This window comes from Myotis brandtii, unplaced genomic scaffold, assembly GCF_000412655.1.
Source record: "Myotis brandtii unplaced genomic scaffold, ASM41265v1 scaffold423, whole genome shotgun sequence".
NCBI lineage: Eukaryota > Metazoa > Chordata > Mammalia > Chiroptera > Vespertilionidae > Myotis > Myotis brandtii.
Genome location: NW_005366214.1, coordinates 3571743 through 3598724, shown reverse-complemented (window position 1 = coordinate 3598724; position 26982 = coordinate 3571743). Strand labels below are relative to the sequence as shown.

The 26982-nt window shown below is 36.2% G+C and overlaps 1 protein-coding gene across 7 annotated transcripts in view; it reads left to right on the top strand.

The window, feature by feature from the left end:
* The window catches only part of MNAT1 (MNAT CDK-activating kinase assembly factor 1), a 205994-nt gene that overhangs the window by 127449 nt on the left and 51563 nt on the right, over positions 1-26982 (top strand). For 6 of the 7 annotated variants that reach the window (XM_005874050.2, XM_014545936.1, XM_014545937.1 and 3 more), the window contains exon 7: positions 13035-13156. In XM_005874050.2, the coding sequence (XP_005874112.1) occupies positions 13035-13156 (122 nt within the window). Of the gene's footprint in view, positions 1-13034; positions 13157-15933; positions 15959-26982 lie in introns of those variants that run through there. The other variant, XM_014545941.1, reaches the window with a different exon arrangement.

Sequence of the window (26982 nt, the reverse complement as noted above, 5' to 3'; positions counted from 1 at the left end):
TGTCTGTTTTGCTTACTACTAAACCCCTAATTCCTAATCATGTATCATTAGATTTTTTCACCATTTAAAAAATTAGTTCAATAGTACACATAACGTAAAATTTACCATCTTAACCATTTTTAAGTTTACAGTTCAGTGGTATTAAATACATTCATTGTGCAACCATTTCTACCATCATTTCCATAAATCTTCATCTTAAAGATGAAACTCTATACCCATTAAAAAATACTCCCTTCCACCATAGGTCTACAGTTTTTACATTTAATAGTAAAGAAAAGAGAGAGATAGAAACATCAGTGATGAGAGAGAATCATTGATCGGCTGCCTCCTGCATGCCCCCCACTGGGGATCGAGTCCGCAGCCCACGCATGTGCCCTTAACTGGAATTGAACGCAGGACCCTTCAGTCCGCAGGCTGATGCTCTATCCACTGAGCCAAGCCAGCTAGGGCCCCCTTCTTTTTTACTGATATTTCCCTAAACCCCAGCAGGAAAATGGAAGTCAGAGGGAGAGTATAAGCCTTTACATTCTTAGTTCAGTTTTTTTTTTCATTATACCACAGTGTCTCTTGAGTTAAACATGAAAAGTAGCATAAATAGATAAAGACGAGATGAAAGGAGAAAAAATAATTTAATATAGGAAGTAATGTTACACGTTGAACCAACCATATCATCAGTGGGAGGAGCTCTTACATTGCCCTCGTTTCTTGAATGAGGATTATTGATAATGATAAGGTTCTATAAAATAGTCTTTTTATTTCTGTAGCGTTGATTTTAGTTTTAGAAATTAGATCCATAATGTAATTACCTATTTCTGGTGCAAGGCCTCTTATCCTTCAAATGGTAAATAATGTTGCATACTTTTTCATTGCTGTCACCAGTTCTAGCAAAATTCCATTATGTTTTATTAAAGGTAAGAGGATCATTTTAGTTGAAAATGAGAAGTAATGGGGAGTACTTGTAGTCTCTTGTCATTCTGTTTAATGGCACAATCAAGAGACTTTTTACTTGTCTTTTTACAGATGATAGGCAGATTAGCAGTGTTAATAGATAAGAACTTTAATATCTGACCAGGTGGGTTCAAATTCTGGCTCTGTGAGTTAATGCTTATGGGATGTTCATTTGAAGTAGTATAAACTTTATTCATTGGAATATACCTCACATTGTAGTATTTGTGAGAATAAAATGAAATGAAAATAAACTCAGAGAAGATTCTTTGAATGATTTTCTTAGATACAAAATAAACTGTTTCCCAGATTTAACCTATTCTCTTATAGATAATATAGTAGATGATTAAAAAAACACACACACACCTAAAAACATAAACATAACAACAAAGTAAAGAGTGATTGAGTGACCAACTCCAAACAAGGTAAATCTTAGAACTGGATGTAGACTTTCTCAAAATTTTAAGCAGTCTACAGAGAAAGGAAGAATAATTTGTTATAACTTATAAATAGGATAATAGGAACCCTGGCTAGTGTGGCTTTGGTGGTTGTGTATTGTCTTGTGCACCAGGAGGTTGCCTATTTCAATTCCTAGTCAAGTGCCCATGCCTAGGTTTTGGGCTTGCCCTGTGGGGGGGGGCATGCAGTAGGCAGGGGATCAGTACTGAGCTCTCACATCCATGTTTCTCTCTCTTTCCCTCTCCCTTCCTCTCTCTCTAAAAATCAATAAACTGTTCCTTTAAAAAAAAATAGGAAAATAGAAAATAATGATACAGTCCATTAAAACGTATTAGTGATCTTTTAAGTCATTAAAGGATGACTTAGAGCAGTGGTTCTCAACCTGTGGGTCGCGACCCCTTTGGCGGTCGAACGACCCTTTCACAGGGGTCGCCTAAGACCATCCTGCATATCAGATATTTACATTATGATTCATAACAGTAGCAAAAGTACAGTTATGAAGTAGCAATGAAAATAATTTTATGATTGGGGGTCATCACAACATGAGGAAGGGTTGTGGCATTAGGAAGGTTGAGAACCACTGTGTTAGTGCATGGGATGATGCTCAATCAACTGAGCCACTTGGCCCAGGCTTACTTTCAAGCAGACTTTTGAAAGGTTACTGTTCATATGGTGATGATTGCCTGTGGTAGTTTTATCTGGTGGTTGTGACTAACAGACTGTGGAGATGGTGCAAAATATCTCTTCTCTTCTTGCTCCTGATGAAGTTGATGATACAAAAATAATAATTATTATTGGTAGTATGTTGTGGACACTTGATTCTGCTATGTTTTTTATTTTATTTGATCCTTTAAAATAATTTTACAGGTGAAACTAAGGATTGTTAAAAAAAAGTTACTCAAGGTAAAATTGGGATTTGACTATTTGGACTCCAAGGCCCATGCTTTTAACACTGTATTATTCAAAGGGGTTATATAATACAGGGACTTTAAAAAAATAGAGTGTATGCTTGCATTCTTGATGGAAGGAAGAGATACAGATGGGAAAGCTGTTGTGGTGTAGAGAACCAAAATAAATGGAGACTGGGAATGTTCTTGCAGCTGCTTTAAGTTATTTGGAGGTTAATCTGGGTTAACCTGCTTGACATAGCAACTATGAGTTCTTTGGATGTTATTTTTAATTATATGACTTCAACAAGAGTGGTTTTGGATATTATGGAAATCTTAAAGCACATACATTTCAAAACGTATAGAGGACTTAGTCATTTAAAACATACCACCAGCATTGGCATAATAATAGAACATGGTGTAAGGTCAGGTCTTTAGGCATTTTTTTAAAAACATATTTGATCCATGTTTTATAGTTATTCTCAATTTTTATGTTGCCTCATATTGTATAAACTAATATTATGAATAAAACTGGTTAGTAATTTTTTGCATGCTAATTATATCTATTTAAAGATGTAATGACAGTAAAACACTTAAAATTTAATATATTTAGTTTTTTTCTGAAAGACTACATATGTGAAAAAAAATGTTTCTTGTTTTGGTGATGAATTAAAAAATGTCCAAACTCATAACTTCTACTTGTATTCCCTAGACAGAAGGAAGAAAGTATTAGGGATATAAATTGTTTAAAACATCTTTTCTTAGAAAAAAATATGAATAGGTTGCTTAAAATGTTAAACTTTAATGAAATAGATTTTTATTTAACTCTTCAGTTATTTTGTCTTCACAGAATATATTTGGTGCCATCTATGAACATGTCTGTTTTGCTTACTACTAAACCCCTAATTCCTAATCATGTATCATTAGATTTTTTCACCATTTAAAAAATTAGTTCAATAGTACACATAACGTAAAATTTACCATCTTAACCATTTTTAAGTTTACAGTTCAGTGGTATTAAATACATTCATTGTGCAACCATTTCTACCATCATTTCCATAAATCTTCATCTTAAAGATGAAACTCTATACCCATTAAAAAATACTCCCTTCCACCATAGGTCTACAGTTTTTACATTTAATAGTAAAGAAAAAAATTAGAAGAATTTAGAGCAATGAAATATTCACCTAAATCAACATATTTCAGTTTCCTTTATGTTGAGCAATTAGCTGATAAGCTGGTTTGAACCTGACTTTCAGAGTAGCATACTTTTGTGGTTATATTCTTTTTTTTTTCATTTCAACAAGGCAAGTCTTGATGATAGATCAATTATCAAATCCTGAAGAATTAATGTAAATAGTGTGGTAACTCAGAAAATTCTCCTTTCCTCAGGGTATCAGATTTACTGTTGGATTAAGGAAGTAGCCTGGCAGCAGTCTTGTGTATCAGTTCAAAATTGTTTAGAATGGGAAATGTTTTTTTGTATGTATGTATTTATTTATTTTTCAATTACAGTTTACATTCAGTATTATTTTGTATTAGTTTCAGCTGTACAGCCTTGTGGTGTGACAGTCATATACTTTATAAGTGATTCGCTCCAAAATTTCAAATACCCACCTGGTACCATACATAGTTATTACAGTATTGACTGTAGTCCTTGCAGTATAAGGCTTATACTGTACTTTATATCCCTGTGACTCTTTTGTAACAACCATTTTGTGCTTACCCCTTCACCTTTTTCACCCCAACCCCACTCCTCCTCTCCCTCTTCCCCCTCAACTCTGTTCTCTGCATGTATGGGAAGTGTTTTTAAAACATTGTGGGAAAACTAATTAAAACTGAGCTTTGAAATTTAAAAGAAATCATAAAACTGTAAAAGTAAAGGCCAATGTTTTCTCTGTAATGTTTTTAAAATATCTATAAGAATGCTGTAGGAAGATTTTTTTTAAAAACCCATTTTCTTCAAGTATAGATTCTTGAAGACAGGTGTTTATTAATTCATTGCATTGACCTTGCTAAGGGGACAACAAGGCAGGTAATTATCCTTAGGTCTGCGTATTAAAAGTATTATTTTTGAATAAATATAAGAGATCAACTTTAACAACTCTTAGTATAAATGATTTCTCTGCTAACTTTTTACTCATGTAAAATGAATCTCAATATGCCATACAATTGGTGACAAATAAGAAACTGCAATTAAGAGGAGATCTGTTTATTTAAGGGCTCTCAAAAGTTGTAGAAGATTATACTTGGCTATATGTGAAGGATAAATGTTGCAGAATAATGCCCCTTAGTTTTCCTTTTATAATAAATCTCAGCTATGTGTTCAGCACAAGGGCTCATTGCCAAAAAGAACAGGTTCAACTTGTCTGTGAGGATTTGCACCACAGTAAAGTGCACAACTGCTTTTTGTAGAGGTCATTGTGGAGGTCATAGGCATGTACAGTTGAATGAAAGCAACTTTAAAAACATAGAACGGATAGTATTAAGATTCAAGAATCAATGTTAATTTAAAACATAAAAGGATGGAAAATCCTGAACAGCACTCTCCTATACAGTTTCCACTTTATACATGTTTATACCAGTATGTTTTCAAATGAATTTAAAACGAGTTCTTTGGCATGTTGTGCCAGCATATTTTAAAAAGACTTAAGAATCATTTTTATAATAATTGCCCAGACTTGGAAACATTGACTCTTTTAATGTTAAATTCTGAGCAGTGCTCTGAGTAGATTTCGGATATTAAAGGTAGGCTATGATGGTGGTAGAACAAAAGTACACAGGTGTGTGTGTGTGTGTTGTGTGTGTTGTGTGTGCTGGGTGAGGTCAGAGGTGTGTTTGTGTGGGGTTAAGTTCTAATGAAAAGGCAGAAGTGATCTGAAGGAGAATGCCTGCCTGAATCATATTTCTCTTGAGCTTCTGATCAAAATGTTCAAAGTCAATAACAAAGAAAATACTATCTTATATAATACGACTTTTCCCCAAGTATCTTCACTAACACTTTCAATTTTTTTGTAGTAAATAGAAATAACTCAGAAATAGCCTGTGGAGAGATTATAAGTCTCATGACTCCAGCCAGTAGTATCTTTGGGTTTAGTATAAACAACACCAGAAAATGATACAATTAAGTAATTAAGCAGATGCAGAGCTTACCTAGAGTTGTGTTTTATCTAGTTGTATTTGGTCATAGAGTGACTGTTTCTTTTTCTTTTTAAAAATGGTAATCAAAATAGTAGGCAGCCATTGTTTTCAGTGTAGAGGTTAATTAGTAATGTTTAAATTATGCTTCAGCAAATGCAGCTGATTGGCAGTGTCACCTGTTTCAGCAACTGGTAGAATGTTAGTGCTTTTATTAGGCCTGTAATTTCCAGAAGTGCTTCAAAGCTGTATTCATTAAAGTCTCCCATATAATTACTTACTTTGTTCTCTAGGGCACTACTTTACTAAATGTGTCTCTTTACTTTTATTTATGTATTTTACTTATGAAGGTTATAAAATAAAATTAATTTTTTTTAACTAAAACTGTATATACTTGTGTTTGTGGAACCACCATTTATGCTCAGTAAACATATACTGTTCCCAGACAAAACACTTACCAAGTGATTTTGCTTTTGTAATTTGTATCATAAACATAAAACATATCTGTCAATTTTGAAAAATGATCTTCTAAAGTATAGTAAAATATAATTTAGCCTGGCCGGCATGGCTCAGTGATTGAGCGTCGACCTATGAACCAGGAGGTCAGGGTTTGATTCCTGGTTGGGGCACATGCCTTGGTTGCGGGCTTAGTCCCCAGTGGGGGACGTGCAGAAGACAGACAATCCGTGATTCTTTCTCATCATTGATGTTTCTCTCCTTCTCTCCCTCTCTCCCTCTCTCTTTCTCTCTGAAATCAATAATAATAATAATAATAATAAAAAAATACATATATATATAATTTTAAGAATTGGTTATTATAGTCAACTTTCTAGGAAAGTGGTTACTTCTACGTTGTTAGGAATTATTCTTGTTGAAATGGTCTTTCTTGCTCATATTTCAAAGTTTACTAATTTATATAGATTAATAGACAAACCATTAATTTGTATATTATTTGAGGAAATAATATTTTGTTTGTTATGAAAAGACTGAATTTCTATTATTTCTAAGAGAGCATCTAAAAATGATAAAGCACAGCCCTGGCCGAGTGGCTCAGTTGATTGGCAGGTGATTGATGTTTCTCTCTCCCTACCTCTCTATAAAATCAGTAAAACTGAGGATTAAAAAAAAAGATGAAGCACATATCTCAGTACAGGTGAAATTTGCATCAATTTAAATCTATTATGAAAAAATCAAGTGTGAATATTTTCTAAAAAATGTTATATGTTTTAATGAACTAGTACTTCTATACTAATTGAAAAAGCACTCATGCTAATATATTAAAATGAGCACTTTCTAATAAATATAAATATATATTGTTAAAAGCTTGAAAATACAATCAGTTCTTATGGTGGCATATCCTTTCTATCATACCTTCACAGTGCCTAGTATCTACTAAATGTTAGATAAATGATTTTTCATACTCTAGTCCTGTTACAGAAAAGTGTTTGGTGCATTCCGGCAGTATAGGGTTTAAAACCTGGGTAGATTATTTGGCCTTGAAAAACTTTACTTTCTTTTCCTATAAAACAGGCAAAATAATAATTATCTGTAATGTATACATAGTGCCTACCATGGCATATAGTAAATATTCAATAATTATTTCTGTGTTCTTTCCATGGAATTCCACTGCTAATAATTACATTCCATATGTGCATGATAATTTATGTGAAATTGCAAGTGAAAGAGAATCGGAATCCTCACTATTCTATTCTGCATTTACAGTCCAGATTTAATTGCATGGTGGTTTTGTGAAAGCGGTGGCAGCAGTGGTGGTGATGTGTGTGGAAGGCAGTTTAGAATGGTTAGGGTATCTATAATAATAAAAGCGTAATATGCTAATTAGACCGGATGTCCTTCCGGACATCCTTCTGGGATGAAGCCGGGGCTGCAGCTGCAGCTGTGAGGAAGGGATCAAGGCAGTTGCCGCGGCCGCGAAGGCCTACTCTTGCACGAATTTCATGTATCGGGCCTTTAGTCCTATATAATAAAAGGCTAATATGCAAATAGACCGAATGGCAGAATGACTGACCACTATGATTCGAACTGACCACCAGGGGGCAGACACTCAATGCAGGAACTGCTCCCTGGTGGTCAGTGTGCTCCCACAGGGGGAGCACCGCTCAAGCAGAAGCCGGGATCATGGCTGGTGAGCGCAGCGGCGGGAGTGGGAGCCTCTCCCACCTCCACAGCAGTGCTAAGGATGTCTGACTGCCGGCTTAGGCCCGCTCCCCTCCAGTCAGACAGCCCCTGTGGGCTCCCAGACTGTGAGAGGGCACAGGCTGGGCTGAGGGACCCCCCTCCCCAGTGCACGAATTTTGTGCACCTGGCCTCTAGCTTATAATATTTGCTGTGTCCTTTTAAGACAGAAGAAGAATAAAGTCTGTTGCAGCTTGGCTTAGTTGTCTACTTATTTTCTACAATGGGAATGGCACAATAATAGCCCAATCTGTAGTTCATTGACCTCAAATAGAATCAGGAGATTTGTTATGTAGTTCTTTGGGGGGATAGCCTCGAGTAGGGGATTGGAGAGAGTTGGATACTGTTGTATCCTTACAAAACATTTGTTCATTTATGAAACAAACATTCGTAGGCACTGTAGTAGGCACAGAGTTTAGATCTAAGCTTTTTGCTAACTTTTCACTGAAAAATATTTTTGCTTCAGAAGATTACTAATTTTATGATATGCTGCTTTTTGTTTTATTTATATAATAATAGTAATACTTCTAGAGAATTTTATATAAAGTAATTTTCATATTTTATCACATTTAGAAATTTAGATTTATGTATAGGTTGTCATTGCTGTTGGTTAGAGAAAAGTTCACTTAAAGTGCCAAGATAAGAATTCTTTCTTGGAAGCTATTTTTTGTAATTACTAAAAATAAGCTAAAATGCTGTATGCCTGAAAAGTTGTTTTTAAAATTTTGGCAAGTACTGTTTTTCTTAAAATTAATGTAGACTCTTTTAAGGAGACAGGTTTTGTCTCACCAAATAAACTCCTTGATGTTTTTCTTTTCTGATCTTTTTATAGAAACAGATACGATTTGCTGGACATTCTGTCCTCTTGGCAACAAATGGTGGTTCAGTAGCAAGACAAGCATCAGAGAAAGAATGTAAAAATAATAACTTATTTTCAACACTACCTCATTTATCAGTGCTCAGGGAAGAATAAAACCTAGAACAACAAAAACAAACAAAATAAACACAATCTCTTCTTTGGACTCTACCTTTTCTTAAAGGTACTGCCATCTCCCTCTTTTCATTTTGCCTTATGACTTGATGAAAACAGTAGTCAAGTTCACTCAGTGTTTCTTATTTCTTCTATCATTGATATTCTGGCTCCCATTTTCACTACTATGCTGAAGTTACTCTTGGTATTGAAATTCCCTTCACTGCAAATGCTATTCCCCCCTTCACCCCCCACATTTCAGCCCCATTCAGTCTTTATAGCCCATCTCAAATGTCATTTTTTCTTTATAAATTTAATTGAATGAACATTCAAATACCTGTCATGTTCAGTAGACTCATATCATTTGTACATTTAACTTATTTGAATTCAACTAAAGTTGAAAAAAACACCAAACTAGGGAGAAAAAATAGCAAAGAATTCTTCTCTTCCCCTAGTAAAGTGTTTTCAAAACAACATGATTGCCAAAAGGAAGCCAACTACTTTATCTGGTTTTCCACAGAACAGTAATCTATTCCAATGCTAGAGGAAAACCTAGCTGAATTGGATTTATACGAAGATATTACACGGAACAATGTAAAGTATACTTCGTGGTCTATGTTAAGGATTTTTGAGGAGTTATTTTGAACAGTTTTTGCCTTACTCTAACTTTAGAACCTACTCTTTGTGTAAGATGTGACTTTACTACTACAGCTATGTTGAACTTGAGTCAGTCACATCATTTAGGACCCTTCTGGGTAACATTTGGATCTCTTTTGAATGTTTTAGGTGTAGAACTATCTGAGGCAGAGATAATTAACTAATTCCTTTTTGTCTTTATTTTTGCATTGGGGGGGAGATAAATCTGTATGAATGCAATAATAGTCACAACACATAAAAGCAGGAGAAAATGCTGTGGCTTTTTATTTCATGTTCACCTATATAGTTTGAGATACTTGGCTTTTTTTCTTTTTAATGCACAGATCTTATTCCATTAAAATATTTTTTATTGATTTTAGAGAGAGAGGAAGGGAGAAGGAGAGAAAGATAGAAACATTGATGAGAGAATTATCAATTGGCCATCTCTTGCATGGCCCCTATTGGGGATCGAGCCCGCAACTCGGACATGTGCCCCAACTGGGAATCAAACTGGTGACCTCTTGGTGCACGGGCCATTGTTCAACTATTGAGCCACATCAGCCAGGCAAACACTTGGCCTTTTGAAAATCAGTTGTATGTGTCCACAAAGATATTGTTGCATTTAGTTTCCATATGAGCCATAATAGTTCTACTCCAATGCAAAGGAATTTATAGAAATCTTTTTTTAAACATGCAGGGTTAGGTTGTAATTATATTTGAGATGCTTTAATGATATTAATCTTTTAAAATATATATTATTTCCTCATTTTCCTCTAACATTTTAAGTTTCTAAATGTGTTACATTTTATTTTTGAAGTTTTTTTCTCAAGGAATAGTTTATATTGGTGTAACAATAAGAATTGCAAAACAGAATTGATGTATTATTATTATTACTACTATTACTATTATTATTTTAAATGTTTTTATTGATTTCTGAGAGAGGAAGGGAGAGGGAGAGATAGAAACATTAATGATGAGAGAGAATCATTGATCGGCTGCTTCCTGCATGCCCCCTACTGGGGATCAAGCCTGCAACCCTGGCATGTGCCCTGACTGGGAATGAAACTGTGACCTCCTGGTTCGTGGGTTGACACTCAACTACTGAGCCATACCGGCTTGGCAAGTGGATGTGTTATTAAAGAGGTTTTTTTTTTTGTCTGTGATAATTTGAAGACTAAATGGTATATGTTGTAGAGATGGGATTGTAAATACATTTATTTAATAAAGCCTTAAAGTAACTTAAGTGCAATCAAAAGATTTTGATGACATTAGGGACAATTGATAGAAATAGTTTTGGAGACTTGGCTTGGGCAAGTGAGAGTACAACTCTTTTAGGCTATTTGACTTTTAATTTATTTAACAAGAAGTTTAAGCCCAACTAAGTGGTTATATAAATTATTCTTTGATGTTTTAAAGCATAAGTTACATATTTGAATGGAACTGATCATTATTGAAGAGCTAGAAAAATTTACTGCTGTTTTTAGTGTATTTAGGATGAAACCTTGAATTCTGGAAAAGCTTGTTTTCTTTGAGAAGTAAAATTTTGGGGGAAAGTTGGTAATCTAACTATTGGGCACCATATTTTAAAATACAAGAAATACTGGATTCCAAAATGGTGGCAGAGTAAGTAGAAGCAATATTGACACTCTCCCAGGGCCAAACTGGAAATACAACAAAAATACAGAAGAAACACCCTGAAAAATCAACTGAGGACTACCTGGAGAGAACACTGATAACCAAGGACAGAAAGTTGTGACCTCTAGAGACTGGTAGGAAGGGCAGAGGCATGAAAGGGTTGGCTGGGCTACCACAGGCAGCAGCTGAAGTCCCAGAGAGAGATATCTCAGCTGTGGAGGGGTTCCCACTGAGAACTCTGGTGTCTAAACCCCAAGCTGGGCCCCCAAGCCCAGAGCACCAGAACTGAGAAAGGTGCCTACATAACATATGGCTGTGAAAAGCAGCAAGGTTGCTGTCTGCCAGCGAGAGACAGCTAGAAATGCAGGCACCCTCCTAGTTCTCAGTGGGAACCCCCCACACCTGAGATCTCTCTCCAGAACTTCAGCTACTGTCTGTGGGAGCCCAGCCAGCCCTTTTGCACCTCTGCACTTCTTACCAGTCTCTATGTGGTCTCCATTTTATGTCCTTGGTTATCAGGGTTCTCTCCAGCTAGTCTTCAGTTGATTTTTCAGGGTGGTTTTTCTGTATTTTAGTTATATTTCCAGTTTGGTTCTGGGAAAGTGTCAGTGTAGCTTCCACCACCATTTTGTAATCGAGCATCTTTCCATGTTCTCATTAGCCATTTGTATATTTCCTTTGGTAAAATGTCTATTAAAATCTTTTTCCCACTAGATAAATTTTTTTGGACTTAAAATTTTTCTTCAGTTATAACATTACTTTGTATATATTCTAGATACAAATTCTTTTATCTTTACTTTTTAATCCTCACCTGAGGATATGTTTATTGATTTTTTTTGTGGGCGGGGTGGAGAGGGAGGGAGAGAGAGAGGGAGAGGCAGAGAGAGAGAGAGAGAGAGAGAGAGAGAGAGAGAGATCAGTCAGCTGCCTCTAGTCTGTGCTCAGACTGGAGATTTAACCTGCAACTTAGGTATATGCCCTGACTGGGAATTGAACCTGCAACCTTTTGGTATACAGGGCAATGCTCCACCAAACAAACAAATAGTCCAATTAAAAAATAGGCAGGAGCCCAGCGGCGTGGCTCAGTGGTTGAGTGTTATCCTATGAACCAGGTTGTCACGGTTCAATTCCCTGTCAGGGCACGTACTCTGATTTCAGGCAGCCCTCTTTTTAACCTGTGTAGTGCACTATAGATAGATTCACTTTTTTAGAAATTGGATTACTGTGAAATAGTATAAGATTTAGCTTGCCAGTTTCATGTTTATTTAAAAAGGCTGTGTAACATATGAAGGTTAATTGTTAAAATAATGTTAATGAAGTTTTCCAGATATTTCACTGTTTTCTGTTTCCTGTATATTATTCCAGTAAGATAAATGAGTAAATCAGAATATTTAAAACTCATCTTTAAAAATTGTGGTAAAATATATATAATATAAAGTTTACAGTTTTAATAATTTCTAAGTATATAGTTCTTAGCATTACATGCATTCACATTGTTGTGCATTCATCACCATTGTTTATCTCCAGAGTTTTTTATCTTTTCCAACTAAAACTCTACACCCATTAAATACTAACACCCATCTCTTGGCTCCCCCTAGCCTCTGGCAACCATCATTCTACTTTCTGGCTCGATGAATTTTACTACATTAGAAATTCCACAGAATCGGAATTATACAATATTTGACCTTTTGTCACTGGCTTATTTTACTTAGCCTCATGTCTTCAAGCTTCATTCATGTTCTAGCATGCTTCAAAAAAATTTTTTAAGGCTGAATAATATTCCATTATGTATATATACCACATTTTGTTTATTAATTCATCTATCAATAGTATCCATTAAGTCTGTTCTTCCATGTGTAACTTCTACCTTTTGGCTATTCTGAATAATGCTGCTATGAACATGAGTGTACAGATATCTGTTTGAGGTCCTACTTTCATTACTTTTGTAGAAATAGAATTGTTGGCTCATGTAAATCACATGGCAATGACTATTTGTTAATTATGTGATGTGGATTTCAGTAATATAATGAATTGTACCCATGGAATAGCAGACATAATGGGTACTATTTTTAATGTACGAAAGTTAGTCCATTTTTAAAAATGATTCAATTAAGTATTAATATGAAAATAATATTAAGAGGTATTGCTTTCCTTCATTTTTCTAACAGAGTCAGCATATTTCATTAGCACCTATTCAAAAGCTTGAAGAAGCTCTATATGAATACCAGCCATTGCAAGTAGAGACATGTGGACCACAAGTTCCTGAGTTTGAGATGCTAGGAAGACTTGGGTAAGTGCCCAAAAGAACTTCTCATTGAGTAGCTGATGATTAGTGCTTTGTTTTTACCATTTTGAGCTGACACTTTAATGTTATTAAATTTGAATTTATGGAATTTTATACTCTTTTATAAAAAAGAACTAGAAGCCTGGTGCACAAAAATTTGTGCAAGAGTAGGCCTTCCTTCCTCCCCGGCTGCCGGCACTGGCTTCCCTCCAGCACCCGGGACCCGCTTCCCTCCTCTCCGGCTGCCGGCAGGCACCCAGGACCCGGGCTGGCTTCCCCCAGGCTGCACGTAGGCACCCGGGACCCGGGCTGGCTTCCCTCCAGCCGCCCACAGGCACCTGGGACCTGGGCTGTCTTCCCTCCGGCCCCGGCTTTGTCAGGAAGGATGTCTGGTCTAATTAGCATATTACCCTTTTATTATTATGGATGGTGCTTTGCCCGGCTGGTGTGGCTCGATTTTTGAGCATCTACCTATGAACCAGGAAGTCACAGTTTGATTCCTGGTGAGGGCACATGCCCAGGTTGTGGGCTCAGTCCCCAGTGTGGGGCATGCAGGAAGCAGCAGATCAATGATTCTCTCATCATTGATGTTTCTATCTCTCTCTCCCTCTCCCTTCCTCTCTGAAATCAATGAAAAAAAAGGAATGGTGCTTAATCCTAAGTTAATAAATTTTTTTGACGATTTCGTTAGTATTTTTTGAGATTGAGATTGGATCGTATTAGTTCCTTTTTAAGGCTTTCCTTGGCAGCCTTACTGAAGTAGCTGTTCATTTTCAACTCATTGCATATTTTTTAGAAAGAGTGGTTTAATTTAGTCAGTAGAAAGCCAGTAAAAATAAGAGAGTTGAGCTCCTTACCATGAAAAAGAGTAGATTTACTCACTGTCTGCTGTATGAAACAGTATTATGAGAAATGAGCCACAAAATATATTTTGTGAAAAGATATATTGTAGAGCTGGCCAGTGGCTCAAAAGTTATATGCATCCATTTTGAAAATGAATGTGGGATTGTGTCTTTTGTGAGGTTTAGAGATGATCACAGTCTTTCTCAGGGGTACAGGTAGGTATTTGTATACAGGCACAGACTTTGTTGGATGGAGCAAGTCTATTTTGTTGTGATGTTTCAACATAGATTATTGAATGAAAAGATGATCCAGAATTAGTTGTTTTCTAACAAAATAAAATAATGTAAAGTTATAATGTGAATAGAAAATAATTGGTACTATGAAACCAAGTAACTAAAAAAAGATCCTAACAGCAAAAACAAGATAGATGAAATAGATAAAATCAATATGGTCTTCAAAATCAAAACCAAAGTCTTGAAGATGATACATGGTATTTTGCATATGAACACGGAGGCTCCAAGGTCAAATTACTATTAAAATGATAGATAATTTACTTATTTGCGACTTGGTAGATCTTATGTTTTCTTTAGTTCTGTGTGCTCTTAATGTCCTATGATCTCCCAGCATGAAGCCAGGGGAATGTGAAACAAAATCTAAAACGCCATTTGAGTTTGAGATAACAAATTCATAAAAAAATTGGCCTAAATACTGAAACTGTAGCTTGAGGAGACAGACAATATAAGGTTGTATGATGTAAAAAGTTGTAAGTGAAATAGACATTGATATCTCTTAAAATCTTTACTTTTATGCATGTGAAAATAAGTATTTAAAATAGTACTCCTCTGTTACAAGCTGATTTTCCAATAATTTTGTTATCAGAATTACATTTGAAAGATAATAGAAATTGCCTTGCATAATAACAATGCACAAGTAAAATGTATGATAACATTAATACAAAAGTTAGGAAGAGGGGTAAAACTCTGCTATTGAAATGTTCTTATACTATGTGTGAAGTGATGTAATAGTATCTGGAGATAGACTGTAATAAGTTAAAGATGTTTAATATAAAACCTAGAACAACTACTAAAAATGTAAAACAAAGTGGGATAGTCAATAATTCAGTATCAGAGAAAATAATAAAATCATAGAAATACTCCATTAATGAAATGGAGGGCAGGAAAGGGGGGGAGGGCAAAAAATAAATGGGACAATTAGGAAACAAATAGTATGGTGGTAGATTTAATATTAATTATATCAGTAATCACATTAAATGGAAATGTTTTGAACAAACACCATCCAATAAAACTTTCTGAAGTGATGGAAATATTCTGTCCTCTCAGCATGGTTATGGCCAAAGGCTATGGATGTATGTAAGCTTGACCTTATACTAATAGTCCGACCCTGCAGTCCTAGGTAGCTGAGGGATGTGGGCTGCTGGGGGTGCAGCAAGTGCTGCCAAAACAAGGCTTGATAGAGTTCAGAGAATGGCAACAACAGGAAAGAAGCAGATTTGAAACTCGCAAGAACATTGTAAACATCTTGTCCTTGTTTTGCTTTGTGTGATCTGATTATAAAATAAAGCTTCAGCTTACAGGCTGTGTCACTGTTTCCTCATCCAGGCACAGTGATCCACCTGGTCCCAACTGTATTCTCTTGTCTGTCTTCTTTAATCCTTCACCGCCCCTCCTCAGGTTCACCCCTGGCTGTGCTGGACACAGTTTAGAATTCAGTATGATTTAAATAAACACATGGCTTGTGGCTATCATATTGGATAGCACAGGATCTAAATACTCCAAATAATAGGCTGAGTTTGCCAGATTAGATTTTAAAAAGCAATATTATTTGAAGCCATAGGCTTTCTTACTTTTTTTCCTATTATTCTAGATCTAAGAATGCATACTATAATTTACATACGATAATTTACCTACTATAATTTTCAGAAATATTTAGAGAGAGATTGGAGAAGTTGCCCTATGAAGTGACTTTTCAGAGAATGATTTGGTATCCTCAAAGGTGCTGCTCTTAAGGTACAAGGAATATTAACTTCAGTTGACTAAAGGTGTAATTGTTACATACCTGTCCCAAGAGTTAGTCCACATCTTTGCTAGAAGATTGTATCTAATAAGCCCCAGTTATCCCTTTACAGCAGGTTCTCCCCCTCTAGCTTATATCCTCTTTCTTTTTCTATTCCATTTTATATTATGTTAGTCTACAGAAGGAACGAGTTTAATTTCTTTAGAGGCAAATAGAAAATATATTAACTACCTTATTTCCATTTTCTTATATCTGCTCTGAAATCTTAATGGCATGAAGTTAAGAATAATACACTTGTACTTTCACTTTAGTTGGTGCAAAACGTGGATGCAAGCACTTTCAAAATAATTTTAATTATATAATTTTGGGAGCGGGTGACATAAGGTCTTGGGAGAGTGCCTCCTAAAAACTATGTTTTTGTCCTCATGTATAACTTTGATAAAGGATGAAATCAAAAGTATATTGCTGTGAGGTTTTAGGTGATTTTTACTGAGATCTTTCAATCTCTCATTCAGGAGGGTATTATGAATATATAGTTATAGTTAAGATTGCACTGGCAGTACTTTTTGGATTTGCTGAAGGCAATATTTAAACATGTTTTATTAATTCTGTGCCAGTGGGAACAAGCATTGGGAAAACTTAACTGCTAATTGAAATTCCCCAGACTATGACTTTAGTGGTTAGTAAAGTCTCATTGATTGGCACCATGAGACTGTCTTTGTAATCATCAACTGGCTTTCTAGTGAATATTTTACTACCTCCCACCCAAAGAAGACTTATTCCCTTAAATGATATGTTATAAGCATTTATCAACTTCATCAATTTCAAAATTATTTAATCAGCTATCACTATTATTTTAAATAGATATGTGCTTTATTTAACATGAGCTGTTCATTTGTGAGCATATTATAGAAATAAGGAAAAACTTGTTTTATAAGATAAAACATGATCTTTAAGCAGGATGTATATTTTTCAGTTATCTTTTAAAAAAATCTTTATTGTTGAAAGTATTACAAATGTCCCCCATTCTTCCCCTATTGCTCCCCTCCACCTGGTTCTCACCCCGCCCCAGGCCTCCACCACCCTATTATCTATGTCTATGGGTAAGGCATATATGCATATAAGATCTTTGGTTAATCTCTTTCCACCCCACCCCTTCCCTCTCAGATTCCTCAGTCTGTTCCATGTTTCCATGTCTCTGATTCTATTTTATTCATCAGTTTATTTGTTCATTAAATTTCTTGTTCACGTATTTTGATTTTTAGATTCAATTGTTGATAGATATGTATTTATTGCCATTTTGTTGTTCATATTTTTTTATCTTTTTCCCCTCCTCCTCCTCCTTTGCTTTGCTGTTTTTAAGATTCTCTCTTTGTCTTTAACCCTTGGCATTTTAATTATGTGACTTGGTATGGGCTTCTTTGGGTTCCTGTTGTTTAGGGTTCTCTGTGTTTCCTGGGCTTGTATATCTATTTCTTTCACCAGGTAAGGGGAATTTTTCTGTCATTATTTCTTCAAATAGGTTTTCAATATCTTGCCGTCTCTCTTCTGGCACCCCCATGATGCAAATGTTGGTACACTTGAGTTGTCCCACTTTATTCTTGCGATCCTCTAGTCTGCTGTTGGATCTCTGTATAATATTCTTTATTTCAGTCAGTGTATGCTTAATTTCTAGTTGGTCTTTTTTCATATCCTCCAGGGTCTCACTAAATTTATCGGCGGTTTCTAGAAAATGCTTGAAAAACCTTATAAGTGTGGTTTTTGAACTCTATATCCAGTAGTTTGCTTTCCTCCATTTCTGTCCTTTGTGTCCTGTTTCTTTGTCTCTGCATTTTTTGTACTTCCCTGTGTTGATGGAGTGGCTTTCTGTGGTAGGTGTCCTAAGGGCCCAGTGGCTCAGCCTCCCCAGTCACCTGAGCTGGGCACTCTAGGTATGCCTCTGTGTGGGCTGTGTGCACTCTTGTTGTAGTTGAGCCTTGATTGCTGTTGGCATCACTGGGTGGAATTGACCTCTAGGCCGATTGGCTGTGAAGACCAGCTGTGACTACAATGGAAGAGCTGCTGTGCAGGAAACACCCCTATGAAGCAGGACTTGCTTCAGAGGGGCTTTGGTGCTCACTGAGTCTGCCCCTTGAGTGTGTCGCTTGTGGATGTGTAGAGTTGTAATCTGGCATGGTTTGAAGCTGTCCACTGGGTGCACTGGCTCTGGAGTCTCCCCAAAAGTGCAAAGTCAGCCACTGCCTGGGGCCACCCGAAAGGAGCTACAGAGCGATCAGTAGATGGCTGCTATTTGTATTGGGCTAGGAAGTGCCCAGGTGAAGCCCAGGTGTGAAGCAAGGCAGGCTGGTTCTAGTGCCAGGTCTTGGGATAGGTTTGGGGCACGCTGATGCCAGCTGCTGCTTGTGATGTTGTTACAAAATTTTCATTATGTTTTCTATCTGGTTCTTGCTTAAATATACCTTTATTTTGTGTCAAGCTGCTTTACTGAGCTCTAATAATTTCGATTGTTCTATTAGGTGAATATCTGGAGTTTTATTTGAAAGTCAGTCATCTGAAAAAATGAATTTTTTCTTTTAAATGCTTTATCTCTAAGTTCAGTTTCATATTTTATTACATTTGGCTAGAGCAGCCGTGGGCAAACTACGGCCCGCGGGCCGGATCCGGCCCGTTTGAAATGAATAAAACTAAAAAAAAAAAAAAGACCGTACCCTTTTATGTAATGATGTTTACTTTGAATTTATATTAGTTCACACAAACACTCCATCCATGCTTTTGTTCCGGCCCTCCGGTCCAGTTTAAGAACCCATTGTGGCCCTCCAGTCAAAAAGTTTGCCCACCCCTGGGCTAGAGCTTTTTGATCTGGTGTTACATAATTCTGGTAATTGCCTTTTTTTGTTTCTGATTTTGAGTGTGTGTGAATGCTTTGAGTGTTTCATCATTATGTTGACTGTTAAGTGATGATTTTTTTGTTTGTTTGTTTGTTTACTCATATTGAAGACATTTCTGTTTTTTGTGGTCAAGGTCTTTACCTGTTGACTGATTATAATGGATTGCCTAAGAATGAAGAAAAGGTGTTTGCTTTGTTTTATGCTTGTTTTGTTTTGATGCTGTCCAATTAAGTTTAGATCTTAGTTTTAGAAAAATCAAAGAACATGGAAAATACAAATATCACAAAAATGATTGCAGTTTGTGTATATTTATAATATATAACATATATTACACTTTGTATTACTAAGTTAACTCTTTTTTGCTGGCCATGACAGCAGAATGTCTTTAGTATCTGTTTTGTTTTTTTGTTTTTGGCATTGAATTAGAAATCAACTCACACATCTAACATGAACTTCTTGCTTAAAGTTTCAGTTTGGCTGTAGTCTGGTAAGTTTTACATCTTTTTTATGCAATCATGGAAAAAATTATGTTTCTGCTTGAAGCAGTTGTCAAACAAGCTTCTTTCATCGACAGTCAGACACAGGGCAGCTGAATGAGGCTGTTTAGTCTAGAGTAAATGCTCACGAGATTACAAAGTCACTAAGGAAATGTAATTATGCAGCTGATTCCAGAATAGTCTTTCGTAGTAAAGACTTTAAGAGTATTAAATCACAATATTAATTAAAAAATACATATATTTCCCAAAATTAAGCTCAGAAAGAAAAGCAGCACCAAATAAACCAAATTATTACCATGAAATATAGTTTTAATTCAGATTTTTTAGGGCCCTAAAAAAGCAAGTTCAGTTTGTTATTGGAATTTGGTCAATTCCTTCCAAATCACTATAAAATTCAATAGCCCCTGTATTTCAGTATATATTGGAAAATGAAATCTCATAGTATTTACCTCATGCTAATTGAGAAAACAATTGGTATTTAGCACTTCCTTTACTTTTGTTATTCATATGATTATCAGGCACTTCCTGTGCCAGTTTCCTTTTCTTCTAGCTGCTGAGAAAATAGCAGTGAGCCAAAACAGAGAAAACAAACACCTGCTGTCATTAAGTTTACATTCTTCTGGGGTGAAACCAACAATAAAAATACATGAATGAATCTGTTAGGTAGTAATTAGTGCTTTGAAGACAAATACAGCAGTATACAGGGAAATATAGTGATTGCAGTAGAGTGCTATTTTTGTAAAGGTAGTGGTGGAATCCTTTGTAGGATGATATTTGAACCGAAATTAATTAAGCAAAGAAGCTAATCATGTGATATCACTGGGACAGTCAGAAGGAACTGTTAAGTGCAAAGGCCCTGAGGTGGGAGTGTGTGAGGAAGAGAAAGCAGGCCAATGTTAGAAGCAGAGTGAATTGGGAAATGGTAGGAAAGGAGATCAGAGAGGTAGCAGGTTTTTATGTAGGAGGCAGGCCGAGCCCAATTAAATCATGTCCAGTTTTTTAGATGATGGTCAAGACTTGGGTTTTTACTTTGATGGGAAGTCATAGGAGAATTTTGAACTTAGGTGTATTATTTAACTTAGAAAGATCGTTACAGGAGAATTGATGGTGGGATGAAAGCAAGAAAAGTTGCAGCAGTCCTGGTTAAGATGGTAGTGGCTTATAATACTAAGCTAGGGCTAAGCAGTAGATTTGAAGTAAACAGTGATAGCCCAGTGATTTTAAAGGTGAAGAAATAGAACTTAAATTCTTGGAGCACTTAAGTTCTTCAAAGCTTGTGTTTAAAGCTTTCAACTGGAGGACATCTGAAAACTGCTAGAATTAATCCTAAAGAAACAAAGACATGAACAGTATTAAAATTTCTGGAATTTACTGTGAATAGATGTTTATGAAACTGTCAAACTCATCCTTATTATTAAGATACTAGAGGCTCGGTGCACGAAATTTGTGCACTGGGGGCAGGGGAATCCCTCAGCCCAGCCTGTGCCGTCTCGCAGTCTGGGAGCCTTCAGGGGAGCCCTCTTGCAGCCTGAGAGCCTCCCATAGGGAGTGGGCCTAAGTCGGGGAATTTACTGTGAATAGATGTTTATGAAACTGTCAAACTCATCCTTATTATTAAGATACTAGAGGCTCGGTGCACGAAATTTGTGCACTGGGGGCAGGGGAATCCCTCAGCCCAGCCTGTGCCGTCTCGCAGTCTGGGAGCCTTCAGGGGAGCCCTCTTGCAGCCTGAGAGCCTCCCATAGGGAGTGGGCCTAAGCTGGCAGTCAGACACCCTTAGCACTGCCAAGGAGGCAGGAGAGGCTCCCACAGGACACCGCCGCTGCGTGACCCCGGCTACTGGCTGAGCGGTGCTCCCCATGTGGGAGCGCACTGACCACCAGGGGGCAGCTCCTGCATTGAGCATCTGCCCCTGGTGGTCAGTGCATGTCATAGTGACCGGTTGTTCTGCCGTTCGGATTTTCATCATATTATCCTTTTATTTTTTACTATATAGGATTTCCTAGTTGCCCTGGCTGGGAGGCTCGGTTGGAGCGTTGTCTGGGACACCAAAAGGTTGTGGGTTCAATCCCCGGTCAGGGCACCTCTGGAAGGCAACCGATCATTGTTTCTCTCTCACATCAGTGTATGTGCACCTCATACCGTTGCAATAACCTGGTTATTATTTAACAGGAAAGGAGTGAAAGGGGAGACCAAATAGTATAGGCATGCCATTTATTCAGCTTTGCCAAAAAGCTGCATGTAATACTCCAAGTCTGTCCCCCACTGATTTATGGGGGAAGGGACTAGACAAAATTTAGACGCATGCCAAGTAAGGTCTAAGTGACTTGGGAGACTGATTGCCCGCCAGTCACACCTGGAAACAAGTAATTGGCCAGGATGGGCATGACCATTGCAAGCTCAAAACATAAATATTTAAATTACTAGACAACGAATTGAGCTCTCTGTCTCTCTCTCTCTGTCTCTGTTTCTCTCTCTCTCTCTCTCTCTCTCTCTCTCTCTCTCTCACACACACACACACACACACACACACACACACACACACGTGCGCGCACATGTGCTCCAATGCTCTCGTGCCCACATGCTGCATGGCCATGTTGGGCTCCACACATGGACTGATAGACTTTAATCTGGCCTAATCTGAACACAACAGCTGCAACATGGAACAGAAACTCTGGACACTGGCTCTCTTTCTGGTTCTGCCAAACTCCCAACTGCCCCTTTTCCAGGACTGGTTTGGGGGAAATGGGACATTGCAACCCAAGGAATGTAACTCTACGCCAATAAAATCTTCTATCACCTCTCTTACTCCCTTAAGGGCTTCTGAAAATTATTTCAGCCCCACTCCAAGAACTCCACAAACAGTGGAGGATTCCCACTCATTTACCCCTCTAGCAGCCCACCTACCTGCCTTTAGTACTTACACACTTAAAAACTGTAGCAAGTGAATTATGGTACAAAAACATCATAAAAAATAAAAAAAATGTTGATGTGTTCTTTTAGCAAAATTAGTCCAAGTTCTTGTCTCATGTTTTTTTGGAGTGGAATCCATCCTGTTTAATGACAGACTGGATGAGAATATAGTATTTCCTTTCTGCCCTTAAAAATTCACATGAGTGATTGCCAGTGGGCATCAAGGGTCAATGTTTTGGGGTGGTGAAATGTTCTAAAATTGGTTGCACAACTCCATAAATTTACTAAAAATCATTGAATTGTACACTTAAGAATATATAGAATATATTGGTAACTCATTGATTTTTGAGTTTGAGAAAATTCACCCAAGATATTGTCATAGCCTCTTAAGGAGATGATGCAAAAAAAAAAAGATGCAATAATTTGAGCAGTGCAGTAAAAAAACAAAAAAAAAAAAAAGATGCAATAATTTGGGCAGTGCAGTAAAAAAATCCCAGAATTGATATAGTTTTGATTTATTTAACTATTATATCATTCTTCATGTGATTTAATCATTCTTTTGCTTATTATTCTTAGTGGTTTTTAAGCATTGTAGAGAATAATTGAAGTAGGATGATAAAACAATCATGTTTCAAGCTATAGTAAAAATAAGGTCACTAAGATCTCATAATCTAAATTACCTACATGGTAATTTAATTATGGCAATATAGAATAATTTTATTCTATTTTTAAACAGTTTTACAATAAATGGCACATATTTCAAATGCATGGTTTGATGTATGTGTACATACAATTATGACATCTTCATAATCAAGGTAATGAACATATCATCAGTTCCAAAAGTTTGCTAGTGTCACTTGTTAATTTCTCCTTCACACCTCTCAGACCTCCACCAAAAAACTACTCATATGCTTTCTATAACTATAGATTAGTTTTCATTTTTCAGAATTTTAGGTTCCTTGGCTGTGGCACTTTCTCAGACTTTCCTAAGATCTGCCAACATTTTGAGTGGTATTATTGAATCAATAGATCAATTTGGAAAGAATTGGTTCTGTTTTAAAAAGAATCTTCTGATTCTTGAACAAGGTATATTTTCCCATTTATTTATGTCTTCTTTAATTTCTTTCAGCAATGTATAGTTTTAGTGTACAGGTTTTGTATATAATTTATCAGATTTATCCCTAAGTATTTTATATAATGTTACTGTTAAATGGTTTAAAATATTTTTATTTATGATTGCTTATTTCTGGAATGAGGAGATAGTTAAATTTTGTATATTATCTTATAGCCTGCAACCTTGCAAAATTCATTTGTTCTAATAATCTTTTGTAGACTCATATAAATAATCATGTCATCTGCAGATGCTCTCTTATTAAAGGGTGTCCCAAAATTCACGCAAGAAGTAATTTTGATAGAAAACACAGGTTTATAATTAAAAATTGTAAATTTTTTATTGATTCATAAAGTATACAGTATAGGGTTATGTATGGAATAGCATATCGGGTAAATGGCCTCCACGGCTTTGCTGGCACATACACACTCTTTTGTTGAAATTTTCCATGACCGTTTTGCATAAATGTGGCTGAAGAAGAAGAATGGTCCGATGATGCCTCCAGCCCAAAATCTGCACCAAACAGTGACACGTTGTGGATGCATTTGTTTCTCAGCAATCACTCGTGGATTTTCTGAACCCCAAATGAGACAATTTTGTCGATTAACCAAGCCATCAAGATGAAAATGAGCCACATTTATACAAAACGGTCATGGAAAATTTCAACAAAAGAGTGCGTATGTGCCAGCAAAGCCGTGGAGGCTATTTACCCGATATGCTATTCCATACATAACCCTATACTGTATACTTTATGAATCAATAAAAAATTTACAATTTTTAATTATAAACATGTGTTTTCTATCAAAATTACTTCTTGCGTGAATTTTGGGATACCCTTGATTAATACTATAAACTTTAGGCTTGTCACAGCATCTTCATTTCTTCAGCTCTTTATCACTATGAAATGATCCTCTTTATTTTTTTTTTATTTGTTAATCCTCACCCAAGGATATTTTTGCCATTGGAGAGAGAGAGGAGATGTGAGAGAGAGACATTGATTGGTTGCCTCTTGCACCTGCCCCAACTGAGCTGGAGATAGAACCTGCAGCCCAGGAATTGAACCCTTGATCCTTCAGTGCTTGGGCCGACACTCTAACCACTGAAGAACACCGCCAAGGCTAAAACAATCCTCTTTATTCCTGGTAATATTCTTTGCTGTGAAATCCAATTACTTTGATATTAAAATAGCTATTTCAACTTCCTTTTGACTAGTGTTAACATGGTTTGTTATTTATGTGAAAATATAATGGGCTTTACTTGTTATTTTTAAATGAATGATACTTGACCCTTGAATGGTGTGGGAGTTCAGTGCACTTACCCCCCCTCCCCCCGGGCAGTTGAAAGTATGTGTATAACTTTTGACTCCCCCCAAACTTAACTATTAATAGCCTACTATTGACTTGGAAGCTTTACTGATAATATAAAGAGTCTGTTAACACATATTTTTTTATGTTAAATGTATTACATAACTATTCTTACAATAAAGTAAGCTAGAAAAGCATTTTATTAAGAAAATCGTAAGGGCCTTAGCCAGTTTGGCTCAGTGGATAGAGCATTGGCCTGTGGACCAAAGGGTCCCAGGTTACATCTGGTCAAAGGCATGTACCATGGTTGTAGGCTCCTTCCCTACCCGGGCCCTGGTTGGGGCTCCTACAGGAGGCAACCAACAAACGTGTTTCTCTCTGTCTTTCCCTTTCTCTTCCAATCTCTCCCTAAAAAAAAAAAAAAAATCAATGGAAACATATCCTCCTCAGGTGAGGATTAACAACAATAACAAAAAATCATAAGGAACAGAAAATACATTTATAATATTTATTGAAAAAAATTCACATATAAGTGAATCCATGTAGTTCAAACCTGTGTTCTTCAAGGGCCAACTATAATAAATATTTTTCAAATTTTTAGCTTTAATTTTTAATATGGAAAATATAGGTAAACACCTAAACAAAACCTTTTTGTGAGTCCTCAGTAATTTTTAAGAGTGTAAAGAGGTCATAAAGCCCAAAAGTTTGGGAATTGCTAATGTGCTATATTTTTTCATTAGATATGCAGCTTTTGTAGCAATCTGCTTATTCATTCATAATAAATATTTTTCAAATTTTTAGCTTTAATTTTTAATATGGAAAATATAGGTAAACACCTAAACAAAACCTTTTTGTGAGTCCTCAGTAATTTTTAAGAGTGTAAAGAGGTCATAAAGCCCAAAAGTTTGGGAATTGCTAATGTGCTATATTTTTTCATTAGATATGCAGCTTTTGTAGCAATCTGCTTTTTCATCCATTTATCAGATGTTTATTAAGTCCAATTTATTTTTAGGAAATAAATGTTTATAACACATGGTTTTGACCATCAAAGAATTCTTGATATAGAGTCAAGGGTTATGATGGTGTGTAAATAAATAGGATATAATGCAATATGATATGTAGTTCCCATAGTCTCACTGCACCAAGCATACTGTAAAACAGCAGAGATTTTAGTATTAAACATATCTGGCTTCAATTCAAGCCATGTTCCTTTGCTATGAGAACTTATCTTCTCTGAACCTCACTTTTCTATTTGTAAAATAGAGATGATAATAGAATGTATCTCTCAGGATTATTTTGATTTTATAAATTAATTTATTTTTCTTAGGGCATAGTACTTTTTATGCCAGAAGATTTCAATAAATGTTAATTGTTATTATTTTAATAGTAAAGAAGGTTTTAGAGGTAGAGGTCAAATCTGGCTTTAGAGGCAAGAGAATGGTTCATACAGGTGGACATTTATTGAGTGAGTCTAATTTTGATTGACCAATAATGGGAACTAGATACTATAGATTAAAGGCATGCCCTATAAGAGTTGGGATTATATACTGCCTGCACCTGATGAAAAATCAGTGTGATTAATGAATATCACCAGGATAAATTACCAATAGAAATAATGTCATCTATTCCTGTTAATTTATCAACATAAGATGTAATAATACCAAACTTAAGCCCTGACTGGTTTGGCTCGGTGGATAGGGCGTCGGCCTGCGAAATGAAAGGTCCCAGGTTTGATTCCGGTCAAGGGCATGTACCTTGGTTGCGGGCACATCCCCAGTGGGGGGTGTGCAGGAGGCAGCTGATCGATGTTTCTCTCTCATCGATGTTTCTAACTCTCTATCCCTCTCCCTTCCTCTCTGTCAAAAATCAATAAAAAAATATTTAAAAAAATAAATAAAAGTTATCACATTAATCTTTAACTGTAGGGATTAAGAGAACATACTCTGGAGCTTGTCTGCTTAGGCTTAAATATTGGGTTTTTCATTAACTAGTTTTAATACTCTGGGAAGTTTACTACTGTCTCTGTGTCTTAGATTCCTCATTTTCAATTTGTAGATAATATTAGTGTTTATCTCATAGTTATGAGCATTAAAAAGTTAATAAATAATATACCCTTAGAATAATAACTGACACATGGTAAGTACTATATACATGTTAGCTATTTGAGTGACAAATGCTACCATTGAAGTTAACATTTGTTACTGGAAATATGGCCCTGGCTGGTTTGGCTCAGTGGATAGAG